The sequence below is a fragment of the Tinamus guttatus genome, unplaced genomic scaffold (genome assembly GCF_059628265.1).
Source record: "Tinamus guttatus ecotype Peru unplaced genomic scaffold, ASM5962826v1 Tinamus_guttatus_pri_ptg000246l, whole genome shotgun sequence".
Taxonomy (NCBI): domain Eukaryota; kingdom Metazoa; phylum Chordata; class Aves; order Tinamiformes; family Tinamidae; genus Tinamus; species Tinamus guttatus.
Window position 1 is genome coordinate 3,585,140 of NW_028288780.1, and position 18,633 is coordinate 3,603,772.

At 44.2% G+C, this 18,633-nt stretch overlaps 1 protein-coding gene across 1 annotated transcript in view; it reads right to left on the reverse strand.

Moving 5' to 3' along the window:
- CDHR1 (cadherin related family member 1) overlaps nucleotides 1-17,322 on the reverse strand; it is a 39,243-nt gene extending 21,921 nt beyond the window's left edge. Inside the window, exons 1-8 of the mRNA XM_088526366.1 lie at nucleotides 17,154-17,322; nucleotides 9,584-9,729; nucleotides 9,016-9,066; nucleotides 7,618-7,707; nucleotides 7,012-7,098; nucleotides 5,415-5,531; nucleotides 3,588-3,731; nucleotides 1,017-1,095 (exon numbers count right to left, since the gene is read on the reverse strand). Of these exons, the coding sequence (XP_088382492.1) occupies nucleotides 1,017-1,095; nucleotides 3,588-3,731; nucleotides 5,415-5,531; nucleotides 7,012-7,098; nucleotides 7,618-7,707; nucleotides 9,016-9,066; nucleotides 9,584-9,729; nucleotides 17,154-17,286 (847 nt within the window). The 5' untranslated portion in view covers nucleotides 17,287-17,322. The remainder of the gene's footprint in view (nucleotides 1-1,016; nucleotides 1,096-3,587; nucleotides 3,732-5,414; nucleotides 5,532-7,011; nucleotides 7,099-7,617; nucleotides 7,708-9,015; nucleotides 9,067-9,583; nucleotides 9,730-17,153) is intronic.
- Nucleotides 17,323-18,633: the final 1,311 nt, after the last annotated feature.

Sequence of the window (18,633 nt, forward strand, 5' to 3'; positions counted from 1 at the left end):
CATTTTAGTTTCTACTTTTCATTCTCCATCATTCTTCGATCTGTTCTTTTTTCCATTTACTCTTCTGCAACCTTTTCTTCCTCAATGTTTCTGCCTTCTTTTTACCTTCTTCTTTCTTTTACCCTCTACCTTCCCTGCAGCAGGGGAGAAGGAACCTTAGCACGCATCCCATCCCAACCAAAGGAAAAACCCGAGCGATAACCTCCTCCATCCTCTCCAGACCTTGCTGTTTAGACGAGGTAGCAGTGAAGAACTTCCTGCAAAGCTCTGCAACTAAACCTCAGTTTTCTCTTACTGAATTTTAGACTCTCTTATTTGGGAGTTAGGGTTGCCTCTAGAATTTGTTTTGGAAAAAGGGAGAACCACATGAAAGTGCCAAACTCAAAGTTACAGCTTGAACTAAGTTGTTCACTTCACTGGTTTATGACACATCAATTTAAGCCTCACGTTTATGCTATTAAAAGATGTGCTAAAGACAGCATCAGAATAGCTGATGGAAAATATTAATCTTCTTATTGTTAAACAATTATTTTCTCCTAGTGCAGTGGACAAGCAGTTTCTCTTCACTGATAAATATCATTACTTCCAAGAAACCGAAAGTTTGACCATTTAGTCACTTTAGCCACAATATTAATAAAAATATCCCTCTAAATACCGTGTCTGGTCTCTAAATGCAGTCTCGTTTTTAAATTAAATGATAGAGACACTTGGTGACAGTGAATTCATCTCCTTTTACATTTTCTAAAATGACAAGCAGGCTACTGATGCTTAACAAATAAGCAACATTAACAATTCCAAGATGAATAGCATACCTCTATGAAGCAGATACTAAAACGCAGTGAATCGTATCTTGACTGTTTTCTGGTAGACAGGGCCCTGGAGTTGTTTCAGGCACCTGACACTATTTCATGAGAGTTTGCCTCAGCTTTATTAAACTCTAGTATATTCCATCCTAATTTAATGTCACATCTACTTTTGACTACCCCTCAGATTTCAGGCAAGCCAAGTCTACTCACCATTCACGATGCTGTAATGAATGCTGTTAGGCTTTCCTCTGTCTCCATCAAGAGCAACAACAGTAAGTACCTCGGAGCCCTGGGGAGAAATAGGGAATTACAGTCCGTGAGTAAGATCAAAGAGCAATGAAATTGCCACTGCGTATTAATAAATTTAGCTTCAGAAAGTCTTTCCTTGGCGAGGTATGGGGGGAAGAGTGGGTACCTCTGTTCTGGCTGAAGGGGAAACACTGCAAAAGTCCTTGACTCTCAGCCAGAAAAATCAGTGCTGGGCTTTGCGAGGCAGGTGGTTTGGCTGCTGAAGCTGGACACACTCCAAGCAAGGAGGGTCTGGTGCCTTCTGGCCTCCGCTTTCCTCTTTCTCTCCGTCAGACTTCTGTTCTGGTGCTATTTTCTGCAGCTGTGGCAGGGGGCTCAGGCTAACAGCATCATACTATGTACACAGAAGCTGTCTGTACCTATATGCTCTGTTACATCTCACTGGGACACAGAATTGATGATTTGACAATTCCTGCCAGGGAAACAGGCTGTTTACCTGGCAATTAAATCAGACAAGTCCCTGTTGCCCATGGCCACCTTGGGAGACAGGAATGGGGCTCTCCTGGCCTTGCTGGAGTTTTTTTTCTAACATTCCTCAGTGATTTTTTCCTGGCTTTACGCAGTGGCCCCGCAGCACCAAGTCAGACCCTGGCCTGACCAACGCAGGAGGTGTCCTAACAAGGAGCTGGCACACAGCAGGGTGCTGTGCTCACGAATCACTCGCGGCTGCTCCTTGGGTCCATGCTGCGCCTTCCCTACACTGCTAGCTTTGGTTGCTCTCGGCAATGCTGCAGCCCACGTGCTGTAACTCCTTCCAAAGCAAGAATGTTGCTGCTGCCACATGCACCAGGCACAGCCTTTGCCTGCTAGCACAGCCGCTGCTCTGCAGTTTGTCCCTTCCTGAGGACGGCCAGAAACGCAGCGCGAGCCGGGGATGTGGAGAGAGGATTGAGAGAAACTAATCTGTGACCTGAGGTTTAGCTTGGTTTGCTGCCAAGACAAAAGCATTTACAATACGCGGAGGTGAACAGAGATTTCCACCCAAAGCCCAGCAGTCTGGGTCAAGGACCTCTCTAAATCCTATCTAAAAATGCCACTACTATTTCTCCTATCTTCAGATAGGTGTTTTGTTCACTTAACAGTGGGATTTCTCTTTTCTCAGGAAAGAAACAGACAAACCCCTTTTCTTCAGGCTTGTCTTGCAAGACCTCTTCTCTCTTGCCAGCAGCAGCGAAGTCTCTGAACCAGACCTTGGCTTGTGCTCCCACCACTATAATATCCTAACAGTACAAGTATTTACTGACTCCTGATTTTCTTGGCAAATACTAAGTCCTATGCACACTGGATGGTTATTCTGAGATCTATACGTAACTACGCAGAGTAAATCAATACACATAATAATGTTAATTGCAAACATCTGCAGAGTAATGAAGCATCACTGCTCTGCCATGCTGAAAAGTAGCCATCTATGCATGGAACTGCAATGTACTGTTAGGCAAGAGCTGCAGAATACATGGGGATTATGAACAGAAAGTAAAGCCACAATCTTTCCTGAAACTTGAGAGTTCAGGTAACCAGCATGCAGTTACATGTGCAGAAAGATCAATATTTTAAGGTTGGATAGTTTTATAAATAGGTATTAATGCTTATCCTACCTATGAAGAAATTCTTAGTTAAATCTTATGTAATAGGGTGAATGCTGGTTGGATATATGGGAAATTCTTTGCTTTGCAGCATCACAAATTCTATGTTGCTGGAAGCCACATGATAAACTGTTTGCTAAGCTCTTGGAACAAATCTCCCATTAGGAGCTTCTAGAGAGTGGCAAAGCCAGGACCTCAGTGTCCTATTTGGATTCTTTGTCTGTGACAGAAATGTTCAAGCTTCAGCAGCAGACACATGCAGACAGATTCACTGTCCCCACTCACACATGTGTGGCTTGACACCCTGTTGAGTTTTTGGCCTGGGAGGACTTGTTGGCCCCTTTGGCCTATCTAGCCATCACGGAGCAGAACACATCCTTTGTTATGGGGATGGCAGGACTGCAACTCCCCAAATGCTTCCAAGGGGACGACACATGGAGTCTACAGCATTTGAGCAACAGGACAGAAACCAGGAACTCTTCTTTGACTCATACCTTGCATAACTCATAAGCAAGGAAACTAAAGTACTATCAGTCCACATACTACAGGCATACACACAGTCTTATAACAAGATGTGTTCAGGTGAGGTAGCTGGTAATCTGTTTAAGCTCCCAGGTGTCAGCAACTAAGAGCTCTTAGTCATTGTCTGGGTCTAAAGTAATATGGAGGGGCAAAACGATTTTTTTTTTGTCTTTAATGACAGCAGCAGCAAGACTTCCATTGTGAATTTGCAAAGGACATAAGTAAGAATTTGCCTAGTTCATTTCTCCTAGCAGTCAGAGTTTTGGTCCCATTCCTTTATTAATAAGGCTGTCGCCATAAACTGTGGCTTGTGACCAACATATGAAAGACTGCACATGTTCTCCCACAGGTGAAAACCAGCACTTACTGCGAGGGTATCTTCATAAACATATCCATAGTAGGGAGTCCCGATGAACATGGGAGGAGTGTCCTGAACATCCTCCACATTGACAGTAATTGTTGTTGTGGCTGAAAACACTTTGTTGTCTCCCCTGAGCTTCCCACCACCGTCCTAGAAGAGAAGTCATCATCAGATACCTCTGCTGAAGCAAGTGTCCAAATCTCTTACCAGCCTTGAACACATTTCTTAAGCCTTCGCAGCCACCATCCAGGAATTACTTATCTCTCTCAACACATATTAATCTCTACTGTCCTATTCCTTCTCTTTTCCATTAGTCCTTCTATTACCATTAATCCCTTTCTGATTAAGCAGAAGGCCCTCAATATCTCAAGAGTCATTTCTTACATTAAAACTGGCTGTACTGATATAGGTTTATATATAACTGCACGTATCAATGACATACGGGACAGGGGATTCAAGTTTTTTTTTTTTTTTTTTTTTTTCAGGAAAGATTGCTAGAAGCAGATGCAAAAAGTTAGCTACAAAGTCCCACGAGTTTCCCTCCATGCCCCATACAGTCTTGCCTGCCACAAGGACATCAGGATGATATGCAGCAACAAGGCAATGCATTTCCAGGGGAAAATTATACAGTGCATGTTATCAGAGTCTCCTAGGGACTCTTCCATGATGTAAGTGAAAGCAAGGAGGAGCACAAAGCCAGAAGCTGTTAGGTAATCACAGTGTATAAACAGTCTCTTGGGACTTTACGACAATCAAATCTGTTCATGCTACTGATACAGCAGGGCCAGTTGGAGAGATGATTCACAATTTCAGAAGCTTTTAACATCATCAGTTTCTGGCTGAAGGTCAGTAGTTATGCTGCTATATGAGAGAACATGAATTGTTTAGCGTGTCTACTGTAGCAGTTCTAAAAAAAAAAACCATCTTTTTGAAGAGACATGCTCGGGTTTTTCATCCTTACTGTAGCAAACAGCACTAATTCACATTTTGCTGCTCCTTCTCAGATGAAACCTGGCTAAATAAATACATAAAATGATCTACACACTTTTCCTAAAACACAAGAAACCCAGAAAGGCAGCATAAAGATCAGCAAAATCGTCCTCTTTCCATTGCATGTGTCTGCCTGTGTGACAGGCCCCCAGAGCATCCCGAGAGACTTTATTCCAGAATCCATAAACTTTTAAAGCCTGTTACGAATCCTCAGCACTGCTGAGGGTGACAGTGGCAAGGAGCAATGTTCAGCAATATTCAAACGATTTGAGTAAGTTCCTGCCACAAGGCAGGCAGAGAAGTGAAGGAAAGAAACACCCACAGACGTATCCAGAAAATGGGTGCTACAGCCCTGGCCGTGTGGCTGCTGCTGACCGCTGCCATCGACCCAAGCTGCCGCCAGCCGTTTGCCATGACTGACCCGGCCACCCTGCAACAGCGTGGGGAGCCCTGGGCTCCTGCATTCGTGTTTTGAGACTGATGCTTCCAAAAGGTGAGGCTGCATAAACCATCCTTCCCCTTTTCACCACACGCACGAGAATTTCTGCAGAGGGACTCAACATCCCAGCACCAGGCCTGGCTAAAAGTAGGAAACCTGCCCCTGAACATGTCCAGACATTACACAGCAGCAGCATTTTTTCTCCTGAGAGACACAGGTTACCTCTTCTCACTTATTTTTCTGTGTTTCCTGCTGTATCTCCGTGCGTGATAGAGGCTGCTCCTGCTCCGAAGTCAGGCTTCATTTCAGTAACACTGTGGGTCACCCTCCTTCTATTTGACCTATGCTGTCCTACTCGAATACAACCCTTCCTCTCCTCACATTTCAAAAGAGAAGCTTGATACCTTGGCTACGACGACAACAAAATGGGTTCTTGATTTTTCATAGTCCAGGGTGACCCCTGTTTTGATGCGCAGAACACCACTGTGACGGTCTATTGTAAACTTATTAGCATGGATGTTCTAGAAGAAACGAGAGGAGAAGCAATGAAAGATTATAAGTATGGAAATAAGATTGCTGTAGGGATTCATCTTTTAGTTCATCTGCTCAGGCAAAAGACTGGAATAATGATTCGGTTTGGGTGAATAATGCATTTGATGAATTTCACCTCTGTGTGTTTATGAACAATTCATGAACCAATCACAAGTGTCTCATTATTCAAATAAATCACCAACTTCCAATATAGATTTTTTTAATCTTTTAGTATTTCATTGTGAAATCTTAAAATTTGGTCAAGACAGGTCATTGCATAGAATTAAATTGTGCAACTTAACAGAAAAAAGATGATGGGAGAAAAAGGAAGAAGATAAAAGGTGTTATCCTTAAGCGCTTCCGAGTTCTACTGGCTTTAAAAACACAGTAGTGTTGCCTGCATAGATTATTGTCAAAGACTTTTACAGTGATATTTTAGTGGCTTTTCTGGGTGTCTATGATGAAGGACCTAAAAGATATCTTATTTCCGAAAGAGGCAAAAAATATTTATCTCCATTCTTCCTGACTGGAGATATCTGTTTACTCATCTGAGCGTGGGCAGGTATATGCAATAGTTTCTGTCAGATAATCTTGGCCTTTTTGAGTAGACACCACTACCTGCCCACACAAGACTCTTCTGTACACCTTAAAAATTCTCTGAGACTGTGCCAAAAATGTGGCAACATCTCTTCAACACATGCACATATTAAGCAACATTTTGGCTACACAAACATATCAGCTTAACATAGATATTGGAAATAACTGTTCCCTAGCTTCATATTCTGGAGGCTTACCGGGAAAAAAAAATCTGTGCAAAACTGAACTTTGTACACATTGTACACATTGTATTTTGAAAGGATAATTGGTCAAATACAAACTAAATTTCATCAAGGCACTCAAGATGTTTTTCATAGTATGCCTAAGCTCATAACAGGATTAGTTTTAGTGCTATATAAATATTTTGTCGCTTTTTTCCATTTTTGTACCAAAGTAAATATTACAACAAATTTGTTTAGCATTTTTTTTCTATTGCCTCTTCAATGAGAGAAACTGCAGCAAATCTGGAGAAGCTGGTTGTAAGAAGGAGGAATTTAAGAGGAATTTAAAAGGCATGATGCAAAACACTGCACTCTGGCATACAGAAGGTCTGAAATAAGGATAAAATTCAGTTTTAAAGATGCAGAGCTCTCCTGTCACCAGTAGGCTACACCTGAAAGGCTGGTTCCAAGCAGGCACAGCTTTGTCCTGAGGTGAGAAGAATTGGTATTCCCAGTATCACACTGTGATGCAGAACCTTGGTGGTTATTCCAGCCTCTCCCTTCTGGACTGTGCTCAGCTACTGCAGTCAATGTCATTGAGGCCAGAGCGTGTTCCCTCATGCACCATGCAAAATCTACAGACACTGCTAGCAGGCTTAATCCTCAAAATCTGGTGTTTTGATTACTCCTGAATGCACAGGTAATGTCTTACCTGCAAGAAGTAGGTGATACTTCCTCCAGAACCTGTGTCTCTGTCTACTGCCTCGATCTTAAATATGCTGCTGCCTGAGGGGGTGTTCTGCAACCAGAAAGAGTTACCAGAGTCAGAAAGAACCAGGAATGCAATGCGAGTTGAAAGAAATGAAAAATGGATGTGCAAGTGGGAAGAAAAGGAGAGTAAGGATAGAAAGAATACAAATGAGTGAGGGAACCAAAAAGCAGAGAGAAAATAGAGAAGAGAAAGACTTAAAATGGAGTAAACTGGAGAACAACAACAAGATGGAAGAAAACACCCAAACTGGCTGGAATGCAAATAAGAGGACAAAGTGCATGCTATTCCCACCAAAGTCAATTCTAAAGACTCCACTGCATCATGTCTTGGAGCTTACCCACGAAACAGCACACCTAGAGAAAATACCCCTTTCCCACCAGACTTGGTCTCTAACTGCTCACTGCATGTTCAATACCTACCCCAAACTCTGCAACGAAAGACTGCAAGTAATCCTGCAAATCTTGTGGCTTTATTGAAAACATCAAGTTCTCCTCTTTACAACTCTACTGAGATACACTTTTAGAATACGAAAAAAAAATAACCAACCTCTGGGACTTGGACTATGTAAGGTGTATTGATGAACTCTGGGCTCTCATCATTAGCATCTGTTACAAGGATCCTGACTTTTTCAGAAACCTGAAGTGGAATATGAAGACCACATTAAAAATCAAGGTGATTTACAACATACAAACATCCATTTGCTTACTGAAGTGTATTCAAAGGCAATAGAAAATTGTGCACTACCAAAATTGAGCGTGAGAAAGAAAATGCAGAAAATCTTATCATCCGCAAGAGCCAATTTCAAGGAGAACACAGGGATGTCTCTAAACGAAACAAGGACTCTCAGAGTACTTTATAAATTACAGATTAGGGGGTGATTTTCAGAAGTGGCTTTCTTTATGGCAGTCAAGATACCATGATATATTTTATGGGAGTACATAAATGACTGTGTACAGGTTGATAACTGACTGCCAAAAGCGTTCATTAATGCCTCATTTGATATCACAATGTTGATAGTGTGCATAATTCGGATGTACAAACACACACTATTAATATTCAACAACAACATAAAGTATGTTCTCTAAAAAGATACAGAAGCAAATGTCTTTGACCAGCAAAACTTCACAGCTGTTTACAAGGTGGAGATGTGGATGTGATCTCATTAATTCTTTTATTTACAGAGATTGCCAGGGCAGCTGGGTCTGTAAGACCTGGCCACTTCCCAAACATTCAATGTAGTAATCTCACTATATTTGTTTGACACGAGGAAGTGCTTTGTAGTTAATCCAGTCTCGTGGCTAGTAAGTGGGTTCCACTTTTGTGGCATCTCTAGAGATGAAGCCCAGGTACCCATGGCAGACTAATATCCTGACTGTATCTGTTTGTAAATGGCAAATGCCAGGGGAAAAAAATGTAGAACTCGGATCAGACACTAATGTGGTGCCCCAGATAAGCTCTGAATGATTAGGAGTGATGAAAGCTTTATACAACAGCAGATAAGAAAAATCCCACCACCTCCCCACCTTAGCATAAGCACATCTTAATGCCGTGCTGCAGAAACACTGCGGGAGGGCAGGGAAGGACGTCAGCGCTTGGGTGTCCAACATCAGCCCCTATAATGTCTTCAAAAAGCCTCCAGCTCTTTCTTAGGTGTGAACCCTACCGAGCGGACAGTGAAATGTCACAGGCAGCTGTTGTTATTTTGTAGGCCACTGAGCCAGGCTCTCAGCTCACCCTGCAGTTCTAATTATCCTCAAATAGATGAGCCGGGAGCTGGAATGAGACCTGCAATACTGGGAGTTCAGTGGCTCTTGAAGCAGAAGGTGGGACTCTAATGAGACTATGTGTTCTGATAAAATGAGATATTCCCTAAAAAGAAGTTTAATGGGGGGAGAGGTGCAGGGGGTGACAATTCCACAAGCTGTGGCATCAGAAAATACTTACTGTGCTCAGGCCATCTGAAATACTGACTATAACTTCAATCTCATCTTCCTTCTGCAAACCAAGAAAATTTCCTTGTTAAAGAGTTGGTTATTTGTGCTGATTCAAACAGCATCTGCAGATTTAAACAGGTCTCAGTGGATGCAACAAGGTAATACCACAAAACCATCACAGCAGAGGTGAAGAAGCCCCTTCACAGGCTCCACACCAGGCTTTTACAGAGCTTCTTGGACTCCCTATTGGCAAGAGATAGTTGCTCCGAAAGCAACTTAATCCTCTTAGAGAACTGCAATTGCCCACAAGCTCTTGACTGGGGGAAGTGTGGTATGTGGGGAGGAAAAATACAGAGTAAATTTCTCTTTTGGCAAATGCTGAACATACAGATGCTCAAAATTCAGTAGTAAAGTCAGTGGTGCAAGTGAACTGGAAAAGAATGTGATGGGTGAAATATAATGTCTCCAACTGCAAATTAAATTGTATGTTTGAGGGGGGAAAAAAAAAAAGCTGACTGTTCCTCAAAATCATGGCTCAAATTAAGGACTCAAGGACATTTCATTCCCTTGTACTCTACCTCTCTGTCAAGCTCCTCAACCAGGGTAACGTTTCCAAGGTGCTTGTCAACAGAGAAGTAGCGCCTTGATCCAGCTTCATAGGTCAGGCCGTACGTCACGGGATCTCCTTCGGGGTCAGTGCCGTTCAGAGTGTACACGTGGGTGCCTGAAAAATTGGGGCAATCAACAACATTTCCTTGCGGTCGCTTCAATCGGTGATTTTTTTTCACTGATCTGTTCCTTGGTAATTTAGCCCCTGTGAGGCAGACGAGGCTTCTGTGCATCAAACTCCCACAGGCCTGAGTCCCAGCTTGGAAGATCAGAAGATACAGAGACATCTGCAGACTTTTCCACTTGCAAACTAAACAGATGCAAGAGTCTGTCTTCGTACTTAGCTCCCCCTCATTAAATTCCCTACTTAACACACCCACTCATGCACATACCACTGAATAAATTCTCTAAGCTCATCAATGTATTTCTTTCACAAGCTGGCAAAAGAGAGAGATTGCTATTTCTATTTTTAAACATTTGAGAAGTTGGTGCCAGTTTCTGAAGTAGAATGTTTTTGTTCATCAGAAGTGATATGTCCTGGGGGAGAACGTGGTGAGGGTTTATTTATTTTTTTTGACTCACATGTCTATCATTTTACTGTGCATTAATATCTTTATCCAAATAATCTCAAGCACTTTACAAGAATCAGTTAACTGGGTCTGAGATATAAAACAGTGCTGTTTGTGTTTTCTGTTAAAGCACAGCAATCTGGTGTGCCTTCAGTAAGTTACCCGAGATATCCAAGGTCCAAAACTGCAGGTAACTCACCCACAGCACATCACTGCAAATAAGCTACCAACTAGCCGGTATTGAACTTTGCTCTTACATAGGACACAAGGAAACCACGGCAGAGCCATTTCTGAGAAAATTAACAAAGTTATGGCATAGCATTGTCAAAGGGAACCCAAAAGACTCCAGTTTTAAACTGCTCTGACACACTGAGTTTGGCCATTTTAACTCTATGACCAAAAGTCATGATCTTTTTTCGCATATAATCTCTGCAGTGATAATGGAATTTTTTCACTTACTAGACCCCAAGTTTCTGTTTACCGTTTTGGCTTGTGGTCCATTGACAAAAATGGGGCAACTTTGTAGAGAAAAAAAGTTCACATTACAAAGAACAATAGGTCCAAAGGAGCACAAAAATCAGACCCTCCTATGAGCTGGCTCAGCCAGCCAATGAGCATTTAAAAATTTCAGAACAGTTTTACAAAACTGCAAAACAAATTGGACATTTTTCTTAGGCTTTTCCCACAAAGCAGAGTAGAAAATAACAATAAATCTAAAATCAAGAATCCAAAAAATATTAAGGAAAGGCAACGAGCAGAATGATGAGACATTCCTCCAACTGTAATAACAGAACCATGTAAACACAAATAAAAGCAAGAGGAGGAATAAACAAGGACTTTTCCAAAATATATTGTCCTAAGGAGATGTTCCCTTCCAGATATAGCTGTTTGATATATATTTACACACAGGGCTGTTGAAATTCCTGCAGCACTGACTGCATTTATTCTTGTTTCTCAGAAGTTTTGGTCTTAGTACCTGCCCTAGCTAGGACCAAATGGAGAACTCGGGTGTCAGCTCATAGCTGCCTGAGGACACAGCGCGTCCTCATTCTTTCCTGCTTCTCTTGCATCTCTGCCCTTTTCTCGATGGCTTTTCCTGTCCCTTCCACTTCTCACGTTGGCTGTCCTGTCCATCTCTACGAGTGTGGAACCATTGCTCTCCCGGTCCCCCTGGAAGGCCTGGCCGTGTGTTTCCAGCACGGGCAGCTGCTGGAGGGAGCTGCTCTGTCCATCCAGGGGGATGGGACGGGCACTACGATCCCGTATCTGAGGTTTTCACAGAATGTCAGTGACAACGAGTCCCACGCTCTGGCCCTGTGACAGGGGCTATCCGCAACACTAACAATTTCTGATATTCCAAGAATGATGAAACAGCTCTCAGAAATCAGGAGGCATGTGCTAGAGCAGACCGGGTTACAAAAGTTCAGGTAAATATATTTGAACCTGGACTTACTCTAATCTTATTCTTACAGCTTTCTCTCCCACATTTTCTAGGAGTTCGCCTATAAGGAAAACAGTAATTTTCTTTTCTAAAAATGATAGGAAACACTGATATTGGCACATACTGAGTTTACTGAGATTTCTGAGGAAATAATAGAGGGCATCACTGATCTTTATACCGTACTCCTTGCTTTCTAGATACAGCTGGCACTGCCCCATTTTTTTGTAACACACATTTTTGTGTCTATTAAATCAGATTGTTGATCAAAATCTCTCTCCTAGTGCTATCAGAGTTCCTAATTTTGATGGAATTGTAATTTCAGTGCAAAATACTCCCCATATTATTAACACCATGGGAACACTTCTCAGCACAGTGTTAATGCCAATTAAAAATCTCCGCTCAGTATGCTGCCTCCACTTGCTGAAAAGAAAATAAATGAAAATCCAGCCAAAATCTTATCAGAGGGTGCCCAGCAAACAGCCTCTTCCTGTCAGAAAGATAAGGAAGTAAAGCAGTCTTTAATGGGGATATGGGAAACATGCACAGGTCCAGATCTTGGTTCCCTGAGCACCTTTGCGATGGCTCAGCAGGATGGGAGCTGGGAAACTCCTGGGAGCAGCACATTGTTCCCTGCTACTGCTTGCTCCAGGACCCATATTAGACTTTCACTCTGTTTTTCTATTCCAGCTTGAAAGTCACTTGCTCTTTGCTCAACTGCTTAGGTTGCATGGCTGTCCCGTGATGGCATTGCACCATCTTACTGCATTTCCAGCCTAGATTTATTCATGGCTAGCATAAATTCATTTAGTCATGGCCAGCATCCACCCAGGTGCTCGGAGACAGCACTGCCCTCTTGCTTGCCCGACACTCAGGAATCGCCCCCTCACTGCAAAGTTCAACAGACCACATAAATTTTGGACTCGCGCTCAGCCCCCGCGCTCCTCCTCTGCCACCGCAGATGAAACCTGCTAGTGAGATGCTGGGGGGACTTGCACAGCTCCCAGCGCCAGCATCGCCGTTCCCAAAGCCACAGCCACACCAGCTCGCCGGGGGTTGTTAGCCTGCTGGTTTCCTCCCATGGAAGGGCAAGGAACAGTTGCATGCACAAAGCCGACGGAGGCTGCTTCGCGCTGCAAGCTCTCCTCGAGCAAAGGGGATCCCAAGCTTCTGGAGAAGGGGAATCATGTGCTATGACTACCTCAAACACTTCCCCTTTCCTTCCCACTACCAGCTAATGCTGCTTCCAGAGCATGTCCAGACTGCTTCAGCCCCCTCCCCGCGTCGCTGGGCGGCTGCCACCGCATCGCGTTGGCTCGTGAAGCAGAGAAGTGGCCACAAAACAGCAAGAAAGCCTGGAGTGTCTACGGCACGAGCTGGATCTCTCCGCGGGGCCGCGACCCTGTGTGGCTGGGCCCGGGGACACCCGCAAGTGCTCAGTGCTGGGCCCAAAACACCCACCGTGGGGCCCAACGTAACCGACTCCAAGGAGAAGCAATTTGAGGGTGATTTCCTGATATATCTGCAGTTTCTGTTAAAAGCATAAAAACAGAGGAAAAGGCCATATGACCTGGGAGTTGTCAGTGTGGATCTGTCAAACACTGCTCTGCAGCACATGCTCCACCTCACCTAGTGCAAGCTCAGCCATTGCGATGCAGAAGACAGGCTATATTTAAGAGCTCAGTTCTGGTTGCTCCCAGCTTTCCTAGGGTACAGACCTCTGGTTCTGCAAGGAGGTGAATATTTTTGCAGCACTTCCCTTATAACAATTTAGCTTTTTGGGAGTTACCTCAGTGTGAGGTCTTGGTGGGTTCTCCAGGTTTCGAGGCAAAGTTTGGGCTAAAATTTCCATGCATGGTGTGTCTAGTCAGCTAAGAAGTGTAATAGGAAAGAAAAGCATACTAATTCTTTCACTCAAACTATCTGTGATGAGGAGGTCTGGAAATTAATTGTGTGCAGAAAAAAAATCAGGTTCAGCTATGCCTGTGATGGAAGGAGATGCACTAAAACATGCGGAGAGACAGCAGAGTGCCAGGATGGGGTTTCTGAGCACCAAAAGAAGGAGCAGGAAACATGACAGCAGGGACTTCTACTGTTTTGGAGACGATTGGTTGGGTTTGGGTAACAAAGAAGGAGCAACAAATACCAAACAGCATGAGGCAACTCTTCACAGCCAGGAGAGAACAGTGGGATAGAACCAGACCAGGAGCACGTAGGAACAAAAAGGGAAGCTTGAAGGCTGGAGCGATCTCAAGCGGTAAATAAGAAGCCTGGTAGGTAGCTGTGAGTTGCAGCTTTGACCACTGAGAGCAATTGGGGAGAGAGGGCAGACTTGCTGGCATGAAACGAAATAGAACAGAAAATGCAAGGATGAGACATGCAAAGATCTCCAGAGCTCAGATGATACTTTTAAAAAGTAATGAACCTCAGCCTTACAAGTGTGCTTCAGTCTCTTGCTTTGCATCTGTTCTCAGTGCCCCACTGTGACGGCTTACAGAGATTAATGAGGTAGGATGAAGCAAACAACCTGAAATAGCATCCTGCACATGCTCTAAGACCTTGATTAGGGGCACATGTATGTTTTGTATGTACACAAGCAGATCTCAGCAAGGAGCTAATCACCAAATATCCCCACCTGCCCTGCCCAACAGCCACAAACTGCAGCTAGTGTTTCAGCCCACAACCTTTTCCATTCTTCTTAAATCTGGCTGGAATGGACTCCTGCTCTGCTGACCCTTCTCGTCTCAAGGGGTCTCATGCTCTGGGATCTAAATGGGATGTGGAAATGGGCAGACAACTTCAAACATTGCACAGAAATGGCACTTGCCATCCTTATGATAACTTATGTCAGTCACTAGGTATGTGCCCATGACAGATCATCACTACTTTAGAAGGCAGCATACTGCAAGTGAAAAGAAGATTAACAAAGTAATGTACACAAGACTCTTCCTAAATTTGCTGCATTCTTCCCGGTGCACCACTATAACTGCTCCTTCTGCAATCCCATTGCCCATCCTCTCCTCTCTGTGCTCCAAACAGTGAATGTTCCCTGTCTACAGATGACTGGGAACCTATCACACCACACTGCCAATTGCTTATAACCTCAGCAGGACCAAAGACTATAAATTCCTGAAGATTTATTAAAGGTGCTGTTAAGGGCACTGCTCAGATGAGACCCTGACTGCTGCTGCAGCGTATCCAAGAAAAGTATCCGACTATGATTCCCACTTTTATCTAAGCACAGAGAAGAGCTAATGGTTACATGCTCATTTCGTGCAATGCTTAAACCAATGCTGAGTGAGGGCATCCAGAATCAAACATATGGAAGTTTTCATTTCCACCGAGGCTGCTGTGTCCTGCGTGCCCTCCTCGGGGCATCCCGGGCACCTTGCTGTGCTGGCTCGGGCTGCAGGCGAGTTCTCACTCTGCCACTAGCAGCAGCTGTGAGGGACCTGCCCAAAGCGCTTTCAGAGAAGAGGTCTTTGCAGTGCTCCCAGATTTTATTCAGGCTGGCCTAAGAATTATAGACCAAGGAAAAATTGGCAGTTGCGTGGCAAGGCCACCACATCGAGATTTCCCAAAACAAAAGCTCTCCAAGGGTTTCTCTAGGCCCTTTGTGAAGTTCCAGCCTAAACTCAAAACCTCCTAAACCTCAGAGAAGCCTTTCTGGCAGCACCTCTGCGGAGTTAGGCCAGAAGTTACTTCTCTTTCAAAGCAGATGTATACAGCAAACTGGGAGTACAGACCAGGCAGGTAAACACACATTCTGGCTGAAGCCAGCACCCATGAGAAACAACAACACCAAAGGCTGAGCAGCTTGAGCTGCATCACGATAGCAACCAAAGCATGAACTCTTCAGGGACCGCTACATACTCAGCCTCGTTGTTAATAGTACAAAAGCCCGTGCTATCACACAGTGATCACTATTCCTGCTGGGGCTGCTTACAGGGGCACTAACACACGCTCCACCACGCCATCACCTTGCTTCGTAGGGACACACACACTCGGTCTTCGCCTGCCCGCAGCCCCAGGCCGGACACGCTGAGTCCTGGTGCCAGGAAGCTGCCCGCTGCGCTTCACTGCTGCGCTGGGCGCTGCCAGCCGGGAGGCCCCACGGAGCTCAGCCTGGCAGGAGGGCCGCCCCGGCCTGCTCCCCAGCACCTCGGGCTCCCCGCGCCACGCAGGCGGCCGCGGTTCGCAGCCCAGGCCGCGGCAGAGGGGCTGATGCTCCCTGAGTGCCAGGGAGCCGGCGCCACAGCAGGGAGCGGGACAGATGACAAGCGAGTTTCCTCGCTCTGAGCTGGAGGCGGCAAGCGTCACCTCGGATGAACTGCACAAGGGCCCCATTTCGTGTCAGTGACTGCCCGGCATCACAAGCCTCATCTACGCCAGCAGACCAGTGATTCCAGTGGCCAATATTACTGTGGCAATCAGCACAGCTGTCCTGACTGCAAAAGCGCGAGTGACTTCCACGCGAACGCGGGCAGAGCAACGGCGCAAATCACAGCTCCCCCATCGGCCGCTGGCTGCCGCCGGCGCCTCCGCATTGCCCTTGGCCTTCAGCTGAGCTCTCCGCTTGGGCCGACCGCACGCATTGCGAGCTCTCGGCCCGCGCGCTGCCAGCCACGGCACCGCGTCTGCGCCGCCCCAGCCTCCACGGCTGCCGCCTTGTTCGTTACGGCCCCGCTTCCAAACCAGCCCCTTCCTGCCCTCTGCCACCTCAGCGGAGCAAACCCCAAAACAAGACCTCAGCTCTGCACTTGTGCGCACAACGGTGGTGTTTAACACTGAAATATATTTTACATGAAAATTGGTATAGAAATAGTTTCCACTCATTGCCCCCCCCATGGAGGATAATGACTACAAACCACCTTTTTTTGACTTCATTTAAACTTTTCTTAGTGCAACTAAATTAAAAAAAAAAGAGTGAAATAAAGAGACTCCTTCCAAAGCTACACTTTTTGACGCTTGAAAATTGAAAAAATGTATCCACTCTTGAATTTTCAATAACGCAGCCAAACCTTTTTTAAAGGAGTCAGATATTTAGAGAAAGCATTTTTCACTCCAAGTAGAAACATTTTCTACCATTTATACTGCAAACACTAGAAATATAACAACTTTATGAAGAAAAACCTGACTCTTATTTTTCCATGTATAGCTTGCTTTTGGGGATACAAAGTCTGATAAAATTATTAGGAACTCTGCTTTCTTCACATAAACATTTGCAGAAATTTGTAAGAAATCCCTTCCCACTATGAATTTATTTTTAATCCCAAAGTTCTGTACTTTGGTACTGCAAATAAATTATGGGACCAAGAATGGGAAAGCTAAAATACGTGTTTTACATTACAGCTACAATTTAAACATGTCGTTTTACACTGAGGGAGGGAAATTTCAATTGAGTTTGAGAGGGAAAAAAAGAGCAAGACCACAGTATGCAATAACACCCACATCAAAGTATACTTCGCTAATCAAAAGAGCAAGTGGCTTCAGTTTCTCTATGCAGTTAAACATACTATTTTTAATACTAACCAATGGATGTATCCTCCGAAAGGCTAAGAAGTGCCATGTTCCCATTCGTGCTTCTGTCTCCGTTATCGAAGAAATAGGGGGCATAATTTGCCTGAACTGCAATGAAAACAAAACAGAAGCCAAAGAAATGCATTTCACAGACAGCAGTTACTTGGCTTTGCTGCCTAGCTCTCAGTAAACGTAAGCTCTTCTGGGAATAGCACGAGCGCGTAACACAACCAGTCGCTCTAAGAGACTTTCCGAATCACATAGGTGCAGATATTTGTATTAAATTACTTGCACATGCTGCTGTTCTGCTATTCACAGGGCAGCAATAAGTAAAAAACAAGGAATCGTCATCAAACAGGATGTCTCTAAGAACTCCCATCCAGCTCCAGGCAGCTTCACTGCAGAATTAACCTTCTCGGCGTGCACGCTTCTCCCCTACGCTATCCCTCGAGTCTGAAACTTTCCCAGTGCCAACCTGCCCGACGTTCTAAACATACCCTGTCATAACATTATGCCTAGTGCACGAGCAATTAGCCATAATTAAATCGTTACTTACTTGCTGCCAGACAACAGCAAACAAAGTTAAAAAAAGAAACAAAAAACAACAAATTAGTTGTTATTCTACTGACTAACTGTTAGAGATTCAAATTAGCCCATTTGAAACAAAACTGTAAATATATAAGCACAGCGGGTGACATTTGCACAGGGATCACTCTGCGAGGAAAATATTTCAGGACCACATTACCACATCAGTAAGGATTACTACAGGATTTAAGGTTATGCTTGTATCCTCCTATATTTTAATTAACAAAATGATTATTGTACTTACCCAGGCAAACGTGCACAAAACTCAGAAATAAGGAGGAGGTGCAATGCCACAAATGCTTCATCCCACTGGAGAAGGGGCCAAAGCTTCTATTGCAAGGGTTTTATTTTGTTTTCTCTGAAGGCACTAGGAAAGTGCCCGTCAGGCTGCTGCAGTGGAGAAATGTGTAAGAGGCAGTAACAGATGCTAAGATGTTAAGCGGATGACACGTCTTTATTTCTGAGGAATTTAAAGAAGCTCCTTCCTACCACCTAATTAGACCAATTACTTTGCAGAGAGCTGTGGGACTCATTTCTGAGACGAGGTTTGGAGGAAGCAGCGTAACTCTCAGCGGTTCTGTTGTTAGTACTGTATTTGTGTTGCCTAAATGTGCAAGCCAGAGAGAAGGTAAAGCTGAGAGTTGTTTTCCTTCTCAACTCTAATTCGCTCAATCCTCTATTTTTTTTTTGAGCTAAAAGAGTGGCTAAAAATTTTGGTTTTGGTGATCTTAAGAAAGAGAAACTCTAACACAAGTAACAGTAAGCATCAACATGAGCGTTTTCAAGGAAGCTATCACATTAATGATAGCAGAAAATACACAAAGTTGCGTAACAAAAATACAGAAATCAAAATACTTTTTGACCAGCAAGAGCTGATTTAAAAATAAGTGGATTTCTCATCAGTTTC